This window comes from Trachinotus anak, unplaced genomic scaffold (genome assembly GCF_046630095.1).
Source record: "Trachinotus anak isolate AG129_WGS33_773 ecotype Australia unplaced genomic scaffold, CSIRO_AGI_Tana_v1 ptg000024l, whole genome shotgun sequence".
Lineage (NCBI taxonomy): Eukaryota > Metazoa > Chordata > Actinopteri > Carangiformes > Carangidae > Trachinotus > Trachinotus anak.
Window position 1 is genome coordinate 18,141,413 of NW_027273875.1, and position 26,294 is coordinate 18,167,706.

Below are 26,294 nucleotides of genomic sequence, written 5' to 3' on the forward strand. Positions count from 1 at the left end.
CACGTTAATCATGATGAGATTAAGAACTGAGCATTACGCATTATTTTTTTTAAAATTGTGTTAATTGCGTGCCGCCAAAGATTCTTTATTTTACTCCGTCACTGCTGCTGTTACCAAAGATTCTAGAGCGCTACGTTCTAGAATCTTTGCCTGCTACTATTTTGACCCTTTGACGCACGCTTACTTGTTGTCAAGCTGCCACAGACACTTCCTGCAAAGATGTTACATGGCGGAGCAAGCTACTTCATGGTAAGTCATGTCTATGGGAGCAAAAGGAGGACGGTTCCAGTCTGCATAAAGGGGCGTGTCAGGAGACCTAAAGTGTTTAAATCCAATGCCTGAATTGTTGCTGGTGAAGATTGAATGAGTTGGAAAATAAAAATATAACTTGCCCAGAGCTTGTCCACTGATAAATAAATGATCAGACATCTTCATAATTATACTTCAGACATGCTAACGTTCAGACAGACTGATGGTTATGTGTTGACAAGCAAGAGAAAACTGTTCTGAAATGCAAAATAATAGATATGCGATTAATCAACTATTGAAATTCAGCGATTAAGGTAAAGAAAAAATTATCATTTGACAGCCCTAATATAGCTAGGCCTTCACAACGAGAGTGCAAGGAAGTAAAGAGAGAAAAATAATTAATGAACTTACTGTAATTGCCAACAAGTATCATAGTATCTGTCTGTGGGCTTAATGGCCTACGAGAGAAAGGATAGATATACTTCTCATCAAACTTTCGACAGCTCTGACCTTTGACCTAATTTGCATAGGGGGAGGGGTTGAGCTTTGCCCCGCCCCATTTTCCCAGACGAAGGGTTGATTTTTGACCCCCCCTTTTTTTCCCATGTTTGCGCATAAATTAGTCTAGACTTTTGTCACAAAACTATAGAGAACTATAGAGTCAGTGTATTTTCGTGAGGAGAGCCGTACTCATCATGTCGGTCGATCGCGCAGCGTCTTTTATTAGTGAAACAGCGGTAACCATTTTACAAGAGTCAGGCGTAGATGGTTCCAGAAAAAGTATGGTGTTTTTGCGCAGGACCCAAATGCCTCCTCCGCTCACCCTGCGTCTACAAGAGGAATGGTCTTTAGAACCCTACGGGCTGTGTGGTAGCTGGGGATATATGTTCAGGTACCAGACCGGGGAACTGTGTCTCTATCAGCGGAGTGAAGGTGACACACCGGGGGACCTGCTGGATCTAGCCACATTATCTTCCAACAATTGGGGTGTGTTAAAGTCGATCAATCCGAGGAGTATCAGGGAGGTGGTCGAAGAGGAACAAAAATCTTTGCAATCTGTGCAAAAATCGTTTTCGGCTATTTGGCTGTCAAAAACCTCAACTTCGGGTCGTTGGTTCTTCCGCGTCAGTTACCGGTTAGAGAATAAAGAAGAAGAGTCAAAGAAGGATGGAGCCTGTAGGGAAGAAGCTAAATGGTATTTTGCCTTGGATCTGTTCAATTCCGAATGCGGTGTTTTCCGGACTTTGTTGGCTTTACCGGCTGAAGTTTGGAGTGAAAAGTTGGATCAGCTCAGTGATATGATCACTTCGCTCTTTCACAGTTGCCATATCTGGGATAATGCCCTGGTGAAAAAAAAAGACCCCTCTACTCCAACCCCCCCCCACACACACACGTCAGAGACAAACCACCCCTTCACCCCTCCCACGCAAGGATAAACCACGTCGCCACACACTATAAAGAGACAACCTACCAAGGCGGAAAAATAAACACCACAAGAACAAGAAGAAACATGTGCAACCCTCAGAGAAGCTACACGCCCAGGCTTATCGCAACAACCATCCATCCGGCTCCCTCAAGAGATTACAAACCGGATTTAGAAAATGCATTTATGATGACTGGGGAGAATGACGACCGTCCACCAACTCCACTACCACCACAACCCAAGGTTCTGGACCATCCTCCTGCTTCACCTCCACCGTTCAGCGCTCCTCCCCACCATACTCTGGAGCCAATCCCTGAAGAGCCTATGGATCTGATGGACCCTTGAATGTGACTGCGGGCGTCCGTGTCGCGATGATTTGCCAACTCAGGCCGTTGAATAAGGTGACCAGGACCGTCCTGACGGATGGCTAACCGATACTTTCTTTAACGATACTTTCTTTAAAGGTGTAAAATTAGCCGTGCTCCACCTGCTAAGCAAAACTCTGTCCCTGTACCAAGATGAGATGTGCGTGGGGTCTCGCATTAATCATCCCAGCCTGAGACGGCACCAATGCCTGAATGTGGGTCTGGAAGGCTTCTACCAGGAAAATTTTTACTGGTTGAGGAAAAGGCTCTACACCCCCAAGCTTATTCCAGCCATTCAACACTTCCTATCCGTGCAAAACATCAAGGCGGATCAAGCGAGGATCAGAAATACGGTGGAGAGTCTTTTACACGAGCTGAAATCAAAGAGCTTCATCTACCACGCACTCGATGAGATGTTGGATCGAGAGGACGGAGACAGCAGGACCAAAAAAGAACAACTTGACAAACTGTGTGACCTGTGGTTGGAGCGTTAATCGGCAGGAAAATGTGGAATTTCTGTAGAAAAATCGTGACTCAGATCATGAACCACATCAATAACACCGCATTGTCATCCCTCAGTTGATAGAGCTTTTGAGAATGGCTGTTGAGAACAGAGTTTCAAGGCATAAAAACAACACTTTTATCCAAAATGCAGACGTTGAGAGGCTGGAGAACTTGATGGAAAAAGTCCGGATCTGTTCTACTCTTATACCCTGTACACCTTGGGAGGTATCGGTGCATCAGGTTGCGTCCGGGGTTGAATCTACTTTGTCAGAGAGTTTTGAAAATAATTTAAATGAACTAACGAGTGACATCGTTAGACCCTGGCACATACTCGCTTTTTACACCATGTTTGTCGATGTTACCAGCGAACTTTTGCAAAACAACCACCCTGTCAACGTTACGGATGAACTCAAAAAACCGCACGCTGATATGCAGCGTACTCTAGATTATTCTCTGTTAGCACAAACTCTATTCACGATCACATGTTCTAGTAGTGATAAGTAGTTTTTCTTTTTTGACAACAAATTGTTTAGTTAGTTAGAGGAAGTTTTTTCTATTATTCATATCATTTTTTAACACTGTTGTATTTGTGTTGAATTCTAATTTTAAAAAAAAATCAAATACCCGACGCATGATCTTTTTCTCTCATTCTGGTCTCAACATGTCTGAGGTACGCGTCATGAAAAAAGTTTATTACAACCCAACACACCCGGGTAGCTTCGGCGGTGTAGAACGCCTCCGTAGGGGAGTGCATGATTAAACGGGCAAGAAGGTTGAGCGTGAAAAGACCAAAGACTTTTTATCTGGAGAGGATGCATACACTCTACACAAACCTGTCAGAATGCATTTTATCAGAAACAGAGTTTTTGTCCCGCGTCCTTTAAACCAATTTCAAGCCAACCTATGCGATATGCAAGCCTTAGCAGAGTATAATGACGGGTATAATTATTTATTAATGGTCATAGATGTGTTTTCCAAAAAGGCTTATGTACGTGCTCTAAAGAGAAAAACCGGATCCGAGGTGGTTGAGGCCTTCGAGTCAATTTTTGAGGAGAGTCAGACGCCCTTAAAACTACAAACCGACGCTGGAAAAGAATTTTTTAACAAGCGTTTTGAGGCTCTGATGAAAAAACACGGCATCATACATTTTTCCACAGCCAGCAATCTCAAAGCCTCCGTGATTGAACGATTGAATCGCACTTTGAAAAGCAGAATGTGGAGATATTTCACAGCTAACAACACCATGCGATACCTCGACGTCTTACAAGACTTGATGAAAAGCTATAATCAGAGTTATCACAGCAGCATAAAAATGGCGCCTATGGATGTAACTGCAGAGAACGTCGATCAAGTGTTTGATAACCTGTACGGTAAATCTCTCGCCCCACAGAGGACCGAATTAAAGAAAAATTTCAAGGAGGGAGACCTCGTCAGGATATCAAAGTTGAGAGGTCTGTTTGATAAAAAGTATGAACAGAGTTTTACGGATGAAGTGTTTACAGTTTCCGAGTGCATCCCTCGCAAACCTCCTGTGTACAAACTGAAAGATTATGATGGAGAACCCATCCAAGGTTCATTTTATGAGGCAGAGTTGCAAAAAGTAAAAATGGATAAAGACAGAGTCTACCACGTCGAGGAGATTCTGAAACGACGTACCGTGAGGGGTGAAAAACAAGTCTTTGTACGTTGGAAAAACTGGCCTGAGAAATTCAACAGTTGGATCAAGGCAGCTGAAATAATAAATGTATAAGAATCGCCGCGCGCTTGCCTAGAGTATCATTCCATCATGTACGGGGCAAAGGACGAGGGGTTTTACATTACCCTGCCCTTTAACGCCAGCCTCAATGTTTTCAAAGATAACAAGAGTTCCAGTTACCGCGTTGATTTAGCGCAACATATCGATTTAGAAGGAAAGTGGGAGGTTGCCTTGACGGAGATTTCATACCCGCACACTTGGTACACCATACATGAGGATGACGCCTATTTTTACTGGAGGATAAATCCCAAAAAAACGGCAACAGAGAGCGTGATACAACGTCAAAGGTTTACAGAGGGATATTACAACGGCATAAAAGACTTCAGGCTAATGATGGATAGTTATTTTAGAGAAATTAATTCTGATATTTATCTAGTTTATAACATCATTCAGAAAAGATTTGATTTCCAGGCCGGAGGTCAGACGCACGTACTCTACAAGGGACCCGCTGCTTACATGATGGGTCTAAAGTCGGGAGAATGATTCAAGTTTGATCAAAAGTTGGCTCACTACCCTGCTGATATGAAGGCCGGGTTTTATCATTTGTACTGTTACAGCGATGTAGTACAACCGCAAATAGTCGGTGACGCTTATGCCCCCCTCTTGAGAACGATCAGTGTTAAGGGCACGTTCGGGGAAGTCATCACACAGCATTTCAACCCGGCTTATTATTTACCGGTCGCCAAGCAACACATTGAAAACATTAAGATTGAGATAAAAACGGATCAAAACAAACCGGTAGATTTTACCTACGGGAAGTGTATTGTGACGCTTCACTTTAGACCAATAAAAGTTTGAAAACCTGGGATATATATATAAACCATCTGGTTTTCCCACATCATTCAGTATCATCTAACCCTGCGACGGTGACTCACCTCTGACGGGTGCGACAGACATCAGATACGAATAATCGTAGATACGTTACACAACGGTCAAAATGGCACGAGTAGACTTGCGAGAGGATCCTCACAGATTTGTACATTATTATGAGAGTCAGGTGGGAGGAAATTTACCAGGATTTTATGGAGCTCCCGTCATGTACGGTCGTGGTATAGGCTCTATATTTTCAAAATTGTTTCGTTTTGTATCCCCCCTGGTGAAGAAAGGCTTTGCGATAGCTAAACCTCATCTCAAAACAGCCACTAGCAACATTGCTTCGGACGTGTTCGGCCGTGTGGGAAAATTTGTCAGCGGCGACCAGAAACAAGAGGGGTCGGGGGGAATTATGGTCTTAAGAGACGACGGAAGACGGAAGAGACGACCTCCGGGACAACGCCACTCAACAACCTCTAAAAAGCGCTCTGCTAGTAAAAAGAGGAAATCAGTCGCGAGAAGCAGGCAGGCAAAGAAGAAGTCTCTCCAGAGCTCTGACATATTTGAATTCTGATTTTTTTAAAGAGAATTAAAAAATCATGGCTCTGTTACACCAGAAATCCCCAGAGTGCACCCTCGCTGAGTTGGATTTATTTACAGCGCCTATGACACAGCTTTCCATCGAAGATAAAACATACACCGAAATTTCCCCCGTGTCGGCACAGACGGCGGTCCTATAGAATTTTTTTATCCCCGGAGATGGTGAAAAGTATCTGGATCTGAACGATATTTTGCTGCATCTCCATGTGAAAATCACCAACGCGGACGGTACAGACTTGGCCAATGATGCGCCGGTGGGCCTTATCAATTACCCTCTGAATACAATCTTCAATCAATGCAACGTTATTTTGGGGGATAGATTGATTTCACAATCGAGCGCCACACACCCGTACCGTGTCATGATTGAGACCCTACTCAACTTTTCAGGAGATGCGCTCGCCAGTCAGTTCTCAGCCGGTCTTTTTTACAAAGATACTCCCAGGGCCATGGACTCTAGAGTGACCGTCAACGGTCCCAATAGAGGGTTAAACACGAGAGCCATTTTCACAACTAATTCACGAGAACTACACCTGTTTGGTGCTCTCCACGGGGATGTATTTTTTTGCGAGAAACTTTTGCTGAACTCTGTTGACCTGAGAATTAAACTAACCCGTGCCAGCAACGCTTTTTGTCTAATGGGAGCCTGTGACTCCACGTTTCGTCTGAAAATACAGGGGGCATCTCTATCTGCCAAAAAAGTGTCTGTGTCCCCAGCCATGCGATTGGGTCACGCAGCAGCCTGAATGAAAAGTAACGCGCTCTACCCCATCTCACGCGTCACTGTGAAGACATACTCTATCCCAGAAAACTCTAGAACAGGGGTCGGCAACCTTAAACACTCAAAGAGCCATTTGGTTTCCCACAGAAGAGAAAACACCGGGAGCCACAAAACCCTTTTGACATCTAAAATGAGGATAACACTGCATATATCGTTTTTTACCTTTATGCTATGTATAAAAAAACTATAGTGTGTTGCATTTATGAAATCAATGAACTGCTGCAGAGAAAACGAAACTACCGGGGGGGTCGAAAAGCTCAATAATCGCGTGCCGGCAGGTTTCACACATCGGCGGTTGTGACGCATATTTTGAGCGACAAAAAATTAAACACGTTTTATTTTAATGTTACAAGATCGCCATAATCTTATTATGTAATCTTAAATTATGTAATTTAGAATTACATTAAAAAAATTAACGAACTAAAATAAAATAAATTTAAATTAAATACTCATTATTTATTTTCCAAAGTCACAGGGAGTCGCAGCAGAGGGATGAAAGAGCCGCATGCGGCTCCGGAGCCGCGGGTTGCCGACCCCTGCTCTAGAATATGCAGCCAGGAGAATCTTTTTCTGGGGGCTGTGCCTAAATATATAGTTTTGGGTATGGTGCACCACGAAGACCTGTCACCCTTCAATTTTATTCACAACGATGTAGAATATCTGGCTTTCTGTCAGGATGGTAAACAGATTCCCGCTAAGGCTTTTCAACCTCAGTTTAACAACGGACAGTCCATTAGAGAGTTTTACAACATGTTCCTGGCTACGGGGAGACATCTTAAAGATTTACCCCTGAGTATCGACCGAGAGGAATTTAACAACGGATACTCTCTGTTTGTGTTTAATCTCAACCCGGCTGACGACAATGATGCCTTATCTCCCGTCTCCAGCGGTGATTTAAGACTAGAGATGAGATTCAGAGCACCCTTAGCGCAAACCACTACCCTTATAGTCTATACCTGTTTTGATTCAATTCTGGAGATCGACTGAAAAAGACAGGTGCTTGTGGATTATTACTAATTTGAAGGGGAAAAAAAATAAAAAAATAAATAAAAAATAAAAGAACCCATCCTTTAGGACACCGGCCTACTTCATAGTCAACACACACCCTGCTCACATGCCTGGGGAACACTGGTTAGCTTTAACACTAGAAAAGGGAGGCAAAGCCACCTTTTTTGACTCTTATGGATTTCCGCCAGACTTTGATCACTACCCCTCGAGCATCTTACAGTTTTTGGAAAACTGTTCTCAAAACATCAAGTACCACAACCGTCAACTGCAACACCCCCTGTCAACCGTCTGCAGGCAACACTGCATCTATTATCTCTGTCAACGGGCCTGCGGATTATCTTACCACCAAGTACTGTCTTTGTACAGCGACGATGTGATAAAAAATGATCGTATGGTGTACGACTTTGTGAGAATACACCGTCTCAAAAATAAAATCGTCCTCGTCCCAAAACAGAGGAACTGCTCTCTACAGAGGTTTAAAGACTGTTGCGGATAAATGTTATCTTATAAGAAACTTTTTATGGTTTGAACCGATACTTAATTGTAATTCATTGCTGATTGAAAAAAAAAAAAGACTGTACGCAAAAAACATGTTCAATAAAACACTTTATTAATGAATGACAAAGTTGTGTGTTACATTTATTTATTTATGGTGAAATACCGATCCAACTCGGTGACAGATTTATTTGTTTCTTCATCTTTCCACTTCTTGTGCGAGGTGCTTCTTTTCCAAACATGACAATTTGGTCGTGGACCGTACCCGTCTTGAGGGAGCGGTACTGGTCATGAGCTTCTGGGTTTTTCACAGCGGAAGAAGGGATGTTCAAATCAGCCAGGGTATTCAAAAATTTTGACCAACCCGTCGGTGGCGCGGTTCGGGATGATTTATAAGAGTGTGACAGGTGTTTCAATAAATCAGTCATATGAGACCCCTTCACAACTTGACCCTTATAAACAAATTCCCCCTTTGCATTCCAACCTTTATCGCTCTCGGATATTTTTTTTAAGATGTATTCGGTGTTGTTGTGATCTCATGGAGGGAAGCTTTTCAAAACTTCAGTGATCACACTGTCAGCATCATCCGACGCCTGAGATGATACCCGAGCGCTTTGCTGATTTGAAAATTCGGTCTCCTCGCCCTGCTCGTCCGGGTGTTCCCTCTGAAGAGTTAGGGTTACACGCCGCTGGTCTCTCTGACCCTGCTTCATCAAAGTTAAATATCTTTGCAGTAAAGCGTTGTACTTTTTAATTTTTTCATCGGGAGTCAACCCCGGCTCATCTAATAAGGCTCTCATTTTGACATCCAAATCATCCTCTGCGGTTTCTCTGATGGTGGCTGGCGGTTGAGTCATACGGTTTAGCTGATGGGGTGAGACGAGAAACATTTTCTGCGCCTTCCTCAAAGACATCTTCTCACGTATTATCTTCTAGCGAGTCCCCCGATAAGATCCCCGATCATAGGTACGACGGGTAAAAGAAATCCGCCCGACTGGCTCTTTAAAACCTGATGTTTGCGTTTTAAAGTTGTTTTCTTGTCCGCCAACAGTCTGATAATTTCTTTCTGCTTCTTCAGTTTTTTGAATTGAGAAGGTGATAAAGGGATGTTTCCCTTCAAAAGGTTTAAAGCAATCTCACACAATGCTTGGATAAAGTCTGGAGAGCTGTGAATAAGAATATCTTTACGTTTCTTGGGTGTGGCGTGGTATAAAGCCGAAAGTAAAGCAGCATTTCTTTTTAAACGTACCGACATGATGACGATGATCTAGGTCATTTATTTTGGTACATAGATGGTCGGCCGCTGGTGAGGAAGTACACCGCTCCTCAATCTATCATTCTGGACAGACGGGTGTAAGGTCTACTATTAAATACCCGTGAGGGTCTCTGGTGGCGTCTTCAAAGCTCTCTAAAAAAAATGCCTTTTGAGACGGAAAGATTTGACGGGCTAATATATTTATTTGTAGTTTGTCTCGAGGATTTTTAAACAGCACCAAATAATTGCTGTTCAAACTAATGGTGCGACTGTGTTTACCCTGATGAAACACATTTTGAGTCAACATCATGACGCTCATGTTTTTGTGATGCCGATACTGAGTAAAGATTTTAACTACATCGGGATGGTCGGAGGCTTGGAAAATAACATCGTCCAAAATGATCAAATGTTTTTGACCAGGAGGAAACAGGTTTTCATCGTCAAAAGAATCTGGCAATCCTTCAACAAATTTAATCTTTTTATTCAACCTTTGCAACTCGCTGTACATAGGTTGAAAGGAAGTATAAATCCACACAATATTTTCAGGTACAATATTCATGACATGTTCACAGTTTTCAAGTACATTTTTTACAAAATAGGTTTTCCCGCACCCGCTAGGTCCTACAATCAAACATGAGAAAGGAAATATAAACCTAGGTTCAAAATCAACTTCCTCCATTACATTCTGGTGTGACATTTTTAAAACAAAATGAAACAAAACAACACAAAATCAAACTCAATATATCCAAAAGGCAAAGTTGTATGAAACAAAACAACACAAAATCAAACTCAATATATCCAAAAGGCAAAGTTGTATGAAACAAAACAACAAAATCAAACTCAGTATATCCAAAAGGCAAAGTTGTATGAAACAAAACAACACAAAATCAAACTCACTCAATATCCAAAGGGCAAAGTTGTGCCGTCGGCAAAGAGACGTCTTTTGTCATACACCACTTTAAACTTTTTCTGAAATGATGTGTTTTTCAAGACGAAGCTCTTTTTATCGCGACTAATGTTGTGCTGTGGGATCTCAATCACACTCTCACCAGAATCACGCAGGTAACCCTCCACCAGATCTCTGACGCTGTCAAAGTTTACCATCTCACAGCATTCCCAAGTCTGAGTGATGCCTTTGACGCGCACCGCTACTTTTTTTTTGTTTTTTGTTTGGTATGCATAGCTCTTTGGACCCGCGGCTACAAATTCTTGAATGCTATCCCCGTCCAGTTCATCTGTCAAGTCCCCTAGATAATTACCCATCTCTAAAGGCGTCTCACCCTTCTTTACCACATAGATTAAACTATCGGTGTTGATGTAAAGAACCCTCTCTTTCAACTTTTCTAAATAACTGTACAGTTTTAGACGTGCGTGTGCTGTGGTGAATGCCGCAACGAATATATTGTTCTGTTTACCCGGGGGTTGAATGCATCGGTCTGTGTATCTCCACCTAATTAAGGCTCTCTCGTTGTCTAGAACGCTGAAGTATTCAGCCTTGTGTATGCCCGAAAAAAGGTAGGAGAAAAACTCTTCAGATTCTGAGACGATGTTCGTATGGAGTAGGTTGTCTCTCTGCGCAAACTTCCCCCAAAGACTGTTGAGACACAATTTAGCCACTTGCCTCTTGACAGGATTCGCTTCAATTTTGTCCGCGTCTAACAGAATGCCCTGATTTGTATGATAGTCCCTGATGTATTTTTCTCTGGTTTCCCGATCCGTCGCATCAGGCGGGTACCCCGATGCTTCCTGTTTACCTTTGAGAAAATTGTGGATGTAGTCGACAAACACTGAGTCGCTACTTTTGTCAAAGTGCCACACTTCTGTGATTTTTGCCACTCTGTACCCTAGCTCGAGGGCTTTGTTAAACTCGAGCGTGACCCACACACCTGTCAACGCTCTGGCTTCATCGCCGTGTCTACAGAGACCCTCTTGGTTGTTGGTTTCAGCACAGGTACGACACAACGGGAAGATTAATTTACCGGATGAGCATTTGTACAGTAAAACAGGGAAAAAGAGACCGCGTGGTGGATATACAGTGGCTCTGATTAACCCAAAGTAGTTACGAGGATCCCCAAAATCTTTGTGAATGATGGTAGGATGCCCTAGGGGAAACTTTTGCGTGCTCATGACATACGGGTACAGTGAGCAAACGTCAACATAATGCACAGTTTCATCAGACCCCGCCGTATGCCTCAGCTTTAAAGCGCTCATTCTGCCTCCATACAGCGCTTGTCGTGGTATGAGAGGTTCTGGGAAGTTCAAATGCTGGAGAAAGTTTACTACATGGCTCGATTTTTTCATTTCATTCCACATGTGTTCTCTCACCACAATGACGCGGAGGTTGTGTTCAGACTGTAACATCTGCGCTCTCTCCACACTTTTGGCATGCAGTTCCCCAAAGGTCAAACCCCTCATCGGACAAGTATTTGTAGAATTAAAACAATCAGGACAACCCTGATAAAAACATCCGTGAAACTCCCACGCATATTTTGCACCGTCAATCTCTGTGTAACCGTCTACAAAATAGCGACCAATCTGTTTTTCACCCATGTTGAGAGCATGCTGGATAAAGATTTTTTCCTTGTGCATCACCCACTCTAACCATCTGATGGATTCGTTTGAGAATCTTTTACACCGCTGGGTGTAGTTGTCAGGGCACGGTATGGCGAGGGTTTTAGGTTGCAAGTAATTGGTGAGAAACACCTTCATGCAGGCTGATGCTATGGTAATAGTGCGGAAAGGGTCCACACCTGTCTCACTGAGATACTGCTCCCTGAATTTAACACACCCTGTGTTGAGAATATCAACGTCATTCTTACAGTAATGCAAAGCTTCCTTCCTAAAGTCAAAGACATCCTGACTGGCTTTACTGTACCAGCTGTAAAACTCCTCCTGCTCGCGCGTCGTCATGCGATCTACACCGTAATCAGACGGCGGAGGGTAGGGTTCTACATACGTGAGGTGCTTTTCTGAGCTGAATCTGTGCGGAAAATACCCCTTGGTCTGATCGCTGAAGCCCAAAGCCTTGGGCATGGCGTTAAGACGCATGGGCAGGAAAGAAAGGGAATCTATGAACTTGAGTTGATAATCGGGTTCCTCAAAACTGAGGATTTTACAACCTGTCATGAGAATGTTTTGTGGCGATGCTTTCTCTTTCAATATACCTTTTAAAACTAGGTAGCTGTCAAATCCATGAGCATTATGCGCACTAAAAACATTTCCCCGGTACTGATTCCTCCTGAAATACAGGAGAAAGCGTTTAACACAGTCCAGACCGTAAAACACCTTCTCTTCACCTTTCAATGTTTTTGCATACACTAGAAAGGGGATGTGTTCGTTGTTCTCGTTGACAAATGTTTCAAAGTCATAAAAAACCAAACTGAGGTGTTTGGTCTCACTGGCAACGGGTTGAATGTAACACAGGTGATCGTCTGTTTCAGAACCAGACGGTAATGTTTCACCGCAGATTCTACATCTAGATGCGCCACAACGATGCTCGACCTTGCCTGTGGTCATATTAACGTAGTAGCATAGATTGCATAGTTTGCATTTTTTTACTTGATCACAAAAACTAAAAGCCTGTTTGTTCATAGGACATGGCTTAGCCTCTTTGTGTCGAGCAAAACAGGAGAGTGAACGACACGTCCTGTGACAATCTGAGCATTTTATGGGTTTGAGCTCTTGTGTAGAGCAGATGGGGTCGATGCAGACTTGACAGTAGCCCTTACAGCTGTGCACATAGAGGTTACATAAACCCTTGTAACAATAATTACAGATAAACTTTGCACCCATAAAGGCTTTGAGGTTTTTAATCCCGTAGTAATGATTTTGCAATAGGAATAAAAACAGAGGTTTGGAACGATCGGGGAAGTCTGTTGCAAAATGCGAGAGGGGTTCGTTATGAGATGTTCTGTAAAACACTACAATTTTGCGCTTCAAGATCTCCTCAAATTTGGCTATGTCATTGAAAGTGACGGGTGTCTGATCATTTAAACCAGCCTGACGCTGCAACTACCCAGACTATCACACTGGCTATCTGTGAAATCCGGATGGATAACATGAGACAGGCTGACGGCAAAGCAGAGCTGATCGTTCCTGTCATCTGCAAAATAGAGATGGGGTCTTTTCTTTTTGAGAATTTCACAATCTAAAGTTTTCTCCATCTTACGTTTGGCACCGCCCGTAGGGTTCCGCACTATGTGAACAATTAATTCTACATCTTCGTCAGCGGCTATGTTATTGTTTGACTGTACTATACGATCGAGCAAACCTTCAAAAGCTGGAAGAATATTTCTGCCTTGGTCGTTGTTGGTGACTGAAACATAATCACGCACATTTTCACCTACCACCTCCAACTGAATAACATCATTGCGACTAGCTCGCGATTCTACCTCGTTGGCTAATTCCCTAATTACCCCTATCACGTTTCGATAAAATGCGGCAATATCGGGTACATTGCCGGGTCGAGGAACTGTAAATGTGTGTCTCATGACTAGAGAGTTAAACCGATCATAAGAGGCTGTTTCTGTCTCTCTGCCCCCTCTAAACCCCTCCTCCTTCTGGTCTTCAGCAGGAGTGTGTCTCTGCTCCAACCCTTCACCCCCCTGGTGAGGCTGCGGCTGTGATTGTGGCTGAGACTCATTTTGTTCATTTTGAGGTTCATTTGATGAGCTGAGAGCTGATATGTTTGTCTGATTTAGATTTTGGAGTATGCTTTCTATGTTGTGGAAGGCGTCCTCGTTTTGATTTAATCTTTGGAATGTGTTTTCTAAGGTTTGGAAAGGATTTTGTGGTTCTACAGGCGAGCTATTTTGCACCTCAACATTGTCGGATATTGGGAAAAAACGTAACTGATCTACAGCTATTTGCAGGTCAAGAGGGACTTGGGGTGAGGGTGAACAAGATAAAGAGTCGGAATCAAATTCTCTATTCATCTTTTAAAATAAAAAAAATGTCATACAAATATACATACGTATTAAGATTACAACATTTTTTCACAAATGGCTGTGAAGGATGAAATGATAGAATGCATTACTTGGGTAACCATCTGGAGCGTTTCCAGTTGCTGGTTTCGGGCGCCTCTTTGGGTTCTTCCCGTTCCTCTTCTTCCCACTATCGGTCCTGGTGAATGATTGATAGCATCCGCAAAGAGTTTGCGGACAATCGTCGATCTGACACGATGTATTTTACGCCGTTTGTGGGGTCTCGCCGGAGCCTTCTCAATGTCGTTTGTAGCGGTAACCCTCGCAGAAGAAGAAGAAGTGTGAGGCTTCTGTTCTCTCGGAGGACATGAAAGAACAGGTGTCACAGGTGCTGTTTGTCGTCTGATAGGAGATGGGAGGACTACCCATGGTGGTGTCTGGGTCCTCAGGGACCATAGGCTGAGAGTCTGTTTGGGTATAACAAATTTAATGGGTTAGCATCATTAACAATAAACTTTTTACTTTTTTAAAACAAACATTTTAATTAGACACAGAGTTTTAGTTTCAGAATTTACTTTATTTACCCTAGACTGGAAAATTGAATGAATAAAAAATCCACACTATGCAAAATGCATTTCAACCTGCTTCCAGTTAACAATGAAGCAGTCTGTGTTTACAACTGTGTATGCACAATATATATATACTCGATAAGGACCTATGAGAACATGTTACGTCATCATCGTCATCACCGTGCGACCAAACACCAGGAAGTAGTATTTTCATTTGAACGCTGAAGCGCGAAGAGTTGACTTCGTTCCACGTATAGATCACATTAAAAACAAAGGAGGTTTAAAAAATGGTCAAGATTACCTGATATCTCCTGTGCCCCGTCGGATCCTTGCGCCGGTGGGACCTGCTGGATCCGCTTTTTATTTTTAAGTGGACGGATCGCTTTTGGTCGGCCGGTTAACCCTGGACGTACCGCCGAATCGCTCTGCTGGGTCTTCTTTTTACTTTTTCCCCGGGGTCGGACCGGCGAATCCCCCGCTAGGATCTCGTCGATATCCCCGTGGAAGACGGCCGGATTCCACGCCCCAGCCGGCACCGGAGCTATCGGAGTGTTGATGCGCTCTTCACCCGCCGGAGGGGTGGTGTTGGTCGGGGCAGGTGGAGGAGGTGATGCGGCCTCTGACCGGTTCAACGCAGAATCCTCAGCTGCTTGAATTTCTTGTAAAACCTCCATGAAACTGCCGTCGAGGTCTCGTACGTCGTTCAGACCGTCGGTAAAATCTGTAAGTATATATTTCAGCTAAACCTCAGTATGTTTTGTTGAAACTGTTATTATAACACAGAAACGGATGCAGTGTGAGTTTTAAATTTTAAAAAGACAAACCTTACCAAAATGTGATTGTGAAAAGTTGATTCCTTCCAAATCTGCGGCTGTGACTTTAAAAGATGGATAATTCTGATTAAAAAAACACAGTCCAATGTTTAGACAATGAATAGAATACATAAAAATACGGTAAATATAGTAAATACTTACCAGAAAACTGCGGTGCTGGGTGGACATCTACGGAGACGGTATATGCTAAAATACACAGATCTTTCGTTTAATATTTTTAAATGTTATAAAAAAAATAAGAAGCAACGTGTGTAGAAACGCAAAGTCTTCTTACCTGCTCCGTCATACAGCCGCTCAGGATGACAATGTATTTATACCCGTATTTCTTATATTGAACACAATTACTCTGTGTCTTTTGTTTAGTTTGTTGTTTAGTTTTCTAACCAGAAAATAATTGGTTTTTGTTTAAAAAAAGTTTTTCAGCCAAAAAAAGCTGTCATATGGAAAGCTATCTATCACCCTAAGGTTGGGTCAGGTCAAGTTTATAAGAAAAAGAAAATTAGATACACATGGTTGTGAGATGACGTCTTAAAGTGTTTTTTGACCATGATCTTGAGAAACTCTTTGTATGTGAGGGTTGAATGAATTGTGGTGAGTACGGCTCTCCTCATGAAAATACACCGACTCTGTAGTTTTCTATAGTTTTGTGACAAAAGTCTAGACTCTGAGTAATTTATGCGCAAGCATGGGGGAAAAGGGGGGGGGGCAAAGCTCAACCCCTCCCCCTATGCAAATTAGGTCAAAGTCAGAGCTGTCAAAAGTTTGATGAGAAGTGTATCTATCCTCTCTCTGGCCTATTATGATTGGTCCACATGATAGTAGCCTTATAAGCAAATTAAGCAAAGCTATGTAATTGCAGTAAATAGTGTTTTTAAATTTTGTAAATACAGGACATTCTGACCTGCCTGAAGGACTCTGTGTAATTGCTGTAGAAATTTACAATCTCTGGCTGAGACACACTGGCTATGTGTATAAACATCACAGAGATCACAGAGGCTGTTAACGATCAATATCTACAGCTTTGTGTGGCTGGATTTTTTATTTTTTTGAATTTTTAAACCATTAGTGGCACAAGACCTTCCTGAACACATCTATGTGGTTGTGGTGTTCGTAGAGTCAAAAAAGACGAGTGAGTTAAAAAAGGGTTTTTCCTGGTTTTGTCTGAAAATCCTGCTTCTGAATTTGTATTACAGTTATTGCAGCAGTTGGACGGTACTCTCATCACTCAGAGGCTCACAGTTCAAATTCTATAAGTCTCTGTGCTTTGGTTGACACATTGTCTGAAAGATGACACATTTCTCTATGTCCTGGTCAAAAACTGGTGTCTGGGAAATGAAAGGTATGGCCATGAGGACAGAATCTTTTGTCACTTTTACATCCTCTCCCACTCTAGCTGTGATGTCATCCAACATTCAGAGCTATACACACCCATTACAACCTCAGAAATTTGTCTGAAAAAATCATAAAACAGCTTAAAGTTTGAATGAACTCTCTAGCTGAAAGACTGACTCAGCATTTGCAATAATTATGCTCCATAATGTCAAATAGACGATAGCAGAGTTCTGTGTGTTTATTGTGTTGATGAACTGATAAATACATGAATGTGAACTTTGAAACACTTTTCTCCTATATCCTTGATTCCTCAGAACTTGTTGCAGGACGGTAAGAGAGAGAGCACAGTCAGCACACTATACCTGTCGCCCCACAACATCGAATCAGGTCAACAGATCACCTGTCGAGCGTCAAACAAAGCAGCCCCCAATGGAAAAGATGCTACTGTCACAATCGACATTCAGCGTGAGTAACAATCTAATCATCCAGTTATTTACAATGACCTCCTGCTTCATCAGGATTGGACGAGTCATTTATACCTCCTTCTTAGTCATGTGAGATCTCTCATGAAAGATGAAAAACAACCAGGAAAGAAGTCAGTTCTCTGTGAAGTCTGCAGAGAAGTGGGGGAAGCACAGGAACACACTGATACACACTCTCTGACAGAGTCTGAGTTAATGAATGAGTTAATTTCATTCCTCATACAGTCATCCAGTGTCTCTGGAGTAATGGCACTGCCAGTAGTCTTTCACATTAGGCCAAAGCCCACCCGGTGCCTCCTTTATGAGTCCTGTTTGTGGTTTGCAGTGTGATCTGAGCTCTTAGACCTTGTCCACTGGCCCAAAGATTTGGACTGAGCTCAGACTGAACTGGTTTGCTGCCCCTGCTGCTGGACCCTTCAGAAGGATTTCAGACTGAACAGACCTGAGCTTCTGTTGGAGACCCTCATTGTTCTTAAGTCCTTCACTGGTGCAACTGCTGAATGGTCTGCAAGTCTTAATGATCGCTCAAAGCACTTTACACTCCAGGTCACATTTACCCATATACAAACAAACACAGTGCTTGTTCTGTACATGGTGCCCGACCCCCCAGGATGTCCACTGGTTACCTGGGTTATAACTGGGAATTTACATATTCGTTATTACAGCTGAATGCCAGGGGTCAGCACTGCTGGGTCTCTGCATTTGTGTACCGCACGACGCTGAATCAGTTGACATGAGACTCAGCACCTTCAAGTCTGAGCCTGGAAAATGGTGGACTGATACAGACGCACAATATCATCACATGCAGTTATAGAACGCTCACAGAGACACGGGAGGGAATATCGTCACAGACACAACAGTGAGCTGCTAGCCACCGTGCAAACTACAAAAGTTGATCTGTTGTGTCTCACCCCCAGGTCGGTGCTCCTCTCAGTGTCAGAGCCTCCAATGAGTCTGTGTTTTTAAGACGTATAGCAGCAACAAATGTATCACAACATTTTCAGCACAGATGTTCTCAGGTTTTTGCAGGTTTTTTTGTCCGGTGTAAAAGGGGCTTAAGTGAAGTTATCCCCTCCCAGCATGAGCTGACCCAGCCCTCAGAAAAAACTCATCTCTTCTGATAGTTTGACTAGTGTGATATGAACTGCACTTTTCACCTATCACACACACATTCGTACATCACACACACACACACACACACACACACACTGATACATGACAGGTGTACACTGAGACTTAGTGCCTCCAGGAAATAGTCATATACTTTGAAGCCCTGACCTCTCCTGACCCTCACCGTTTACCTCTTCAGGGCCTCAGGGCCACATTTGTTCATATACTAGAGTCGCCCATTTGAATTTAAGGTAAATTTTTATTTTTTCTACTGTCATGATGCAACATACACGGTGGAGTTTTGTTTATCAGAGGTTCTGTAAATGAGCGTCATGTTGCACTAGACCTCCAGGATCTCAGACCAAAACAAATGCTTCCTCAGCCACACCTCCGGGCCTTCATTCGGGCTGTGATATGCTCAACAGCAATGCTGACAGTTAGCCAGCTAGCAATAGCAACATTTGCTGAACATATTTATGACGGTAACAGAGAGTTAGCTAACGTTATCATGCTACTGTAACTGTCACTAATGAAAAGAGACATGTAACATTATGTAGCATCAAGTTACTGAGTCAGGCTGGAGCCCTTTAGCAGCTTGTAAGGTTTTCCATCTGGGTAAAGACAGAGCAGTACTGTGTCCACTGTTGGACTGAGAACGAATGTCACTTTCACCTGAACGCTACACTGTGTCATCTCACCTATGGGTGGTGCCTGCGTGTTTAGAAATGTGGGAGGCTCAACAGTTTAACAGGAGGGACCCAAATGCAACACAACATGCATCATACGTGCATTACCAGACACACACTACTAGACCGAATACCAAAACAAAAACCAGAGAAACTCAGATTACAACACACACGGAGGGGGTGTGAACACATTACTACACTATTCTTAGATAGAAGATAGTTGTTGTTGTATTACTGCTTAAGGCTCTGCGTGGACGATAACAAATATTGCACTTTTTTGTATTGTATTATTTACCTTTGTGATCATTTGACTCAGGGACAGATGTTGGGAAGAGATGAGACATCAACTGGGACTGTTGTGTGGATGGCCTACTCAGGCCAACTATACGGCAGTTGGTCACTCATGGTTGCTGGGCTGCTGGGGCTCTGTGGTGCTGGGCAGCTTGGGAAGCTGGGGCTGAAGCTGTATAGCTGTATACTGGCTGTTTGTTTAGAAGCCCAGAGCTCAAGCCCTGGACAGCACAACAACATCATCATAAGTCAAAGTCAAAGTCAAAGTAGCTTTATTGTCAATTTCTTCACATGTTAAGACATACAAAGGAATCGAAAGGACGTTTCCCACTCTCCCGCGGTGAAACATATAAAGTGCACACTGCGCAGGCACGACAGATAAGACAAGAGCACGACAGATAAGACAAGAAAATAAAAATAACTAAATGAGATACGTAAATAACTGGGAGTAGCAGCAGGAGTTTCTGTGCAAGTTAGGTTATTGTAGTGCAAAGATAGCCTACCTAGGACATGGTAGGTGGTATACTGGTAATGCAATGATGAAGGATTGGTAACAGTAATATCATAAATATTTTAGAAATTTTAATCCCTCACACTACTTGTTACTGGGGAACGTAATAATATTACAGTTAGTCATTACTGAATAATATGTTGCTGCCCAATTCTGTGACTGACTATAACCATCTAAGAATTTTGCAGAGGTTATTCACTGCAAATACATGAGTTTAAGAGTCAAATCAAGTATCTATGCCTGCAGCACACTCATCTACTGTAAAGCTTGGGCCTCAGGTTACGTACACCTGAGCATCACCCACTTGATGACGTGCACTTTTGTCTTTTTGGGTAACCTAGATGTAGAGCATATATTAGTCCAAATATAAGGCAAATATCAAGTGTGCCTTTAAGTGTCATCCCAAACGACATCACCTCCAGTAAAGCCCCTGTTCCACTGATCACAAAAACCCGCTAATGGTGTGGGACGGATCATGGACCAGAGTCTAAGTCTTGATTCTTATCTGTTGCTCAAAAATATCTTCAAAGTCTTAAAAAATCAGCGGGAGGCAGAATTCAGTGCACCAGAGATTTATTGCCGGCAACAAAACCCGAAAACAACAAGGAGTTGCTCTGAAAATCTGATACGTGACCTCTTCTTTTATAATCCAAAAATTGCCCACACCCCCTATCATATTTCACTATTCTCCCTAGAAACTGCCCCTTCACACAGAAACTGGCCCCTCACCCATCTGTGCCTAGGGCACACAGCTGTCTATGCATAGGCAATGTCTATTTTCTTCTCATCAAAAACCATTCTCAGTAATACCTGGCTCATTATTTCTCGACACTCATAACTGACGTAACTCTTATATAATTATGCTCATAAGGCTTATCTATTTTCTTTTAGTTAAGTCCATGCTCAGTAGACACCATTATATTCTGACTCTCTTCTATTACATTGTTTAAAAAAACATATTCTCATCCAGGAATACACCATTATGTACTTTTTCATACTGCATTTTTAAAAAATTATCTATTTGCTTGAGTTTAACACATGTGCACATAATCAGTGATACACATAGTTTACACATATTTTGACATTATTCTTCACACTTCAATCATTTTTGTGATGAGTATAGTAATTATAGTAGTCATAGCAGATAGAGTACATTAGCGTATAATATTATACTATACTAACACCAGCAGCATCAGGCTTTTCTCAGCAGTGGAAAAGGTTACAATCAGCATTCACACCCAGGTCAAATGACTCTGTAGTCGACTTGGGTCTTTCCCACTTCAATTAGAAAACAGGGACTGAAGAGGACTCATTTTATCTGAATCTGAGTCAGTCCGTCAGAACTGAAGAACTGAAGAAACGTTGTGGATGAGAGGTGAAACGTCTTCATGTACCTGGACATCTTCATCGTGAGGCAGTCTGAGAATAAACTACTGCATTTTGTGTTAATGCACATTAGGACGTCAGAGACAGCAATGTAACCTGGTCACTACATCCTCACACCCTGTGCACTGTTACGGGCTCGGGGCTACACACCCTCTGCCCAAAGTTGCAGCCTAGCAATGTTCCGGAAGAAAGAAGAGGACAGTAGGGAAATCCAGGCAGAGGACAGAATCTACACCGCCACCATCCCTGAGTCTTCAGTGATGATTGAGGGGGTCACTGTGGTGTGAGTCTGTACATTTGTTCTTTTAGGAAAATCCTGCAGTGAACCTTCAACTCTGCAAAGTAATTTAACCCACAGACATGAATAGTTTTGAATGTGTACTGTAATATTGTCTCTGTCTTCGCTCTTTGTTTTGTAAGAATCATGTGATTGATGTTGGTGAACTGAAGACAATGGTCCACCCTGGTAGGAAATAAATCAATGACATGATTACAGAGTCCACCCTGACACACTCTTCAGTTTGTAACCACAGCCACTTCAGAACGATGCTGCTTCGTTCTTCATCCTCTCCTGATCTTCCTCCCTCTCAGACCTGCCCATCGTCAACCTCACCGTTGAGCCTCAGCCTGTTCTAGAGGGAGGTGTGGTCAAATTCCATTGTGCTGCCAAAGCCAACCCACCTGTCATCCACTACAGGTGAGCCTCTCAACATCCAATTAACTGTGATGGTTTGTGAGCAGTGTATTCAATTCAGTTTTATTTATACAGCACAAAATCATAACATTATCTTCAGGCTCTTTACAGGGTGATTATTAATTTACACAGACACAATGCTCTTCAGCATCGACTATTTCTCCATTTATCACCAGAACAGGCAACAGCAAAGTATAATAACAGTATAACAGTATAGTAACAAAAATATGATGTTTATGCATTACAACTGTGAGCCTCACCAGACTGTAACTGTCAGGGCCCCAACTTCAAGGGCCCAACCTTACAGCTACTTTTTCTGAAGCCACATTTTAATGGCTGTTTGTCACTTGACAGTGTTTTAATAATATTCAAGGTAAATAGTAGCACTTTTGGGTTCACTGAGGTTTGAGCTTTGTCTCTGTTACAGCAAATAAACCACTTTCATTACATGTATCATTATTTCTAAAGGAGGCAGAGGAATAGCTAAACATAAGACACACCACCTTTAAATTTGAACTGCTTACAGGAAGTGTTGCATTTGTATTTAAACATATTTAACATGGCCAATGGGAGAAAATTAAAACGAGGCTTCTGACCAATTCTACATATCAAACAGAGGGAGTTAGACATAAAGACCTTCATATAAAAATTGTTTTATAAGTAAATATAGCCAAACACGTATGTACATACATACATACGTCCAGCCCAGATTCTCGTGGACATGATATCTCAGTGACCCCTTGACAGAACTTCTTCAAATTCAGCATTAACAAAGGTCAAGGTCACAGTAACCTCAGAAAACATGATTTGGCCTTCTGAATGCCATATCTCAAGAACTCCTCAAGGGAACCCCTTCAAATTTCACACAAACATTCATTTGGAGTCAAGTCAAGTCACTGATTTGACATTGTTGGTCCAATGTCAACGTCAGTGTGACCTCACAAAACGTGGTTTTGGCCTTGTGAATGCAATATCTGCTCAAAGGTCTTCCTCTTGATCTTACTGGTGATGTGCTCCTGGCTTCAGGGCGGAAAGTGTGTCTTGTCTGACTGAGGCCAGAATTTCAGTGAAATCGTGGAGAGAGCAAAGAAGCTTGACTACTTCCTCCAGGACATGGATGTCATTATCTTTAAGCATGAGATGCCAGGTGCTTCTGTCTTCTTCTTGCACCCCACAGCCTGCCGCTGCTCTAAGAACCTGGAAATCATTTCAAATGTGGGTCCCCACCTGGTAAACACATCGTGTATCAGTTAAAGCTCAGGGATGTTCAGTTCTGCCTGCCTCTTTTTACGCTCGCGTTTCTGTTTTTAGCTTCGAGAAAACCCCCTGGGAAACAAGAAAAGGATTAGCTTTGATTGCACTTGCAGTAATGTTTTTAGTAGATTTTTAATATTTGGAAAAAAAAAAGTAATTATTTTTTTAATTATTACTTTTTATATTATTATAGTAATATTACTCCCCAGGGGAGAATATTACGATTGTGGGTGATAAACTGAGGTGTTATTGTCGACTACGATCCATGCCTAGCTTTACATTTATTTTAAATTATATGTTTTTAATATTGTTGTTTATTATTGTTAAATTATTGTTTAATGTTTTCATCTCATTTTACAGTTGGCCTGTCTATTATTGTTTTTGTTTCTTTGTTTGCAGGTTTAGTAAAAATAAAATAAAGAAATTGAGAACATCTCTTATGCAGTGTCATTAATTAAGTAATAAACTGAAATGCAGTTAATTAAAACCCCTGGTATGGTGCTTGAAGTTTACAAGCTCCCTAGTGTTAAGTCAGTGTTTTACACCTGGTGTATTTACATACCTACATACCAGCATTGATTCAACACAGATGGGAGGAAGCAACATTTTCAATTCAATTAAATTTTATTTGTATAGCGCCAAATCATAATATACATTATCTCAAGGCACTTTACAGGGTAAGGTCAAGACCTTACTTTGTTACAGAAAAAAACCCAACAGTTCCCACAAAGAGCAAGCGCTTGGCAACAGGGGGGAGGAAAAACTCCCTTTTAACAGGAAGAAACCTCCAACAGAACCGGGCTCAGGGTGGGGGGGGATCTGCCTCAACCGGTTGGGTTTAAGAGGAGAAAGATTGGGGGGGGGGGGACCAGGGAGACCAGGAACAGCTGTGAAGGTAATGGTGTTATCAATAATGATGACAGATAACAGTGGTTAATAGTAAAGATGAGTAGTGGTGGATCTGGATCCTGCTGCTCCAGAGGCAGAGAGACCTGCAGAATGAGGACAGAGAGAGGGAGAGAGAGGAGAAGCACAAACTACGGGAGAGAAAAAAACAAAAAAACAAAGTTAAATATAATGTTATGTTAAATGGTCACAGTGACTGAAGCCCTTGAGGGGATTACACGCAGGTTTGCTGCCTGTTTGCTTATCACCACTATGCTGCTGTACGTTTATATTCATATATTTCATTAAGTAACCTGCCACTAACATAATTCAATTTGGTTGTTAGTGTTACCTTTACTTGGGTGTGTAAAGCTGGGTGTTGATCCCGCAGATGCTGTGTCAAGTTTGATGTGTTAGACCTGTAAGGCGCGGCTTTTTTCCAGCAGGTTGTTAAGATAGGTGAGCTTGGTCCTGCTGCCATTGTTAAGCTAATGTAATGTTAGCATAGCTTCCATGTCTCACTCTCTTGATAGGCACGCTGCTTTAAGCTGGTGCACCACTGGTGTAACTTTGTTTTCATTCTGTGCAAGTTGCATGGGCATAATGTCTCTTTTTCATGTGAGAGCAGAAACCCAGTCAGTGCAGCCCTCACAATTACATCACCATAACAATAAACAGTAGCTGTCATAAAGACAGCAGGTTTGATAAACAGTTAATTTAGGACTTAGGAGAAATGACTGAGAGACTTGATTACAGATGCATGCAACTGAAATCAGCTTGTGACACTTCATATTTAACTGAAACCCAACATTATAAATCTTCAACAGCTGCAGTTGGAGAGAATGCCTAAATCATGTTAACTCAAAGAAGAAATTCATACAATTCATTGCAACAAAACTACTACTGGAAACTACAGTAACATTACAAGTGTGAGATTGAAAATGAAATGTGTGACCAACAGGTTTTAGGTTTAAAGAATGTAAATTGAAACTTAAACTCATTTAGATCAACAGATACTTAAAGATTGTGTCAAACAAAATCTGATATTTTGGCTTGCCTTGTTTTGTAGAGCTGGATGTTCACAGTTTTTGCACACCTCACATTCCCCCTGAGATGCCTAGTGACATTTCATGATGTGAGATTTGTGTCACATCACAGCATTGACTTCAGCTTTGGTCCATGGTCTTTTTGAGTTAGGGCGGTCACCTCTGCCAGACACTAAAAACAAACAAGATGACAAAGGTGTTTGTTAGTATGACTGACTCCAATTGTATCATTTTCAATTGGAGTCAATTGAGTATTAGGGCTAGGTCTTCAATCCTAGTTGTAATACTGCTGTGGTGTTTCTGGTTTAACAGCACCTTGCTGGGAGCACAAAGTATGCTGCACTCAGCCCTGAAATAAGTTAAAAAAAAACTAACATAAAACAAAACACAACCACTGACCAAACCTGGGGATGGGATGCGACAGATCTGCTGACACATCACTCTTTTCATCTTGTGCATGTTGTTTCTTAAATAGGGATGATGTGAAGATGATGAAGAAAACTCCGCTGACACCGTCTTGCTTGTATATAAAGAAGTTTATTACAAAGCAGTCCAGCATCAAATCAAGCACCCTGGGTTTGCCTGAGAGAGGAGTCGAAGCTAATGTGAATCTCCTCTGAATAACTGCTCTAATTCCCCACTTATATAGGTTGGTTGTTCTCGTGAACCTAAGATAAAACATATGGTTCCTGTAAATACAGAAAAAGGGCTTCATTCCATAAGATGAGGGAGTCATCAGTCTCCCGTCCACACCTAGACCTTTTTGACCTAGAACCTTTTAGCTAAGCCCCTTAAATCTTTTTATCTAGAGCCTTCTGACTAAGGCCCTTAAATCTTTTTGACCAGGGGACTCCTAGCTAAACATACCAAACCCATGAAGTCACATAACATATAGAACTTCAGATACTACAAGCTTTAAATTGGTTATCAGTGACCAACAGTGTAGTGATATGCATAAAGATATAAATGCTTGAACTTTTGTCAATATTGACAGGCTACACACTTCAATTTCTGAAGCAAACTTGAAAATTAGGCTAAAATTAGAGT

At 42.1% G+C, this 26,294-nt stretch overlaps 2 protein-coding genes across 4 annotated transcripts in view; one reads left to right on the forward strand and one right to left on the reverse strand.

Annotated features, from left to right (window-relative positions):
• The window catches only part of LOC139607586 (kin of IRRE-like protein 3), a 76,170-nt gene that overhangs the window by 25,013 nt on the left and 24,863 nt on the right, over positions 1 to 26,294 (forward strand). The window contains exons 1-3 of one of the 2 annotated variants that reach the window (XM_071460580.1): positions 15,369 to 15,460; positions 17,217 to 17,367; positions 21,960 to 22,065. In XM_071460580.1, coding sequence (XP_071316681.1) covers positions 15,410 to 15,460; positions 17,217 to 17,367; positions 21,960 to 22,065 — 308 coding nt within the window. In that variant the 5' untranslated portion in view covers positions 15,369 to 15,409. Of the gene's footprint in view, positions 1 to 15,368; positions 15,461 to 17,216; positions 17,368 to 21,959; positions 22,066 to 26,294 lie in introns of those variants that run through there. The other variant, XM_071460579.1, reaches the window with a different exon arrangement.
• LOC139607587 (uncharacterized) lies at positions 14,466 to 18,074 on the reverse strand. Of its 2 annotated transcripts, XM_071460581.1 has the most exons (3): positions 15,567 to 18,074; positions 15,039 to 15,458; positions 14,466 to 14,635 (listed from the first exon to the last, which is right to left on the reverse strand). In XM_071460581.1, the coding sequence occupies exons 1-3, from the start codon at positions 15,736 to 15,738 to the stop codon at positions 14,466 to 14,468; spliced, it is 762 nt and encodes a 253-aa protein (XP_071316682.1). In that variant the 5' UTR covers positions 15,739 to 18,074. The 2 variants fall into 2 exon arrangements, with proteins under 2 accessions (XP_071316682.1, XP_071316683.1); XM_071460582.1 differs by having other exon boundaries at positions 15,039 to 18,074.

Excerpts from the sequence above, each read along its gene's own strand:
- LOC139607587 (XM_071460581.1), bottom strand. The coding sequence starts at position 15,738 with ATGTCCACCCAGCACCGCAGTTTTCTGGTAAGTATTTACTATATTTAC. Across the intron at positions 15,459-15,566 it reads CTTTTCACAATCACATTTTG|ATTTTACCGACGGTCTGAAC; the intron begins GTAAGGTTTGTC and ends ATATACTTACAG. Across the intron at positions 14,636-15,038 it reads CGGGGCACAGGAGATATCAG|ACTCTCAGCCTATGGTCCCT; the intron begins GTAATCTTGACC and ends ATACCCAAACAG.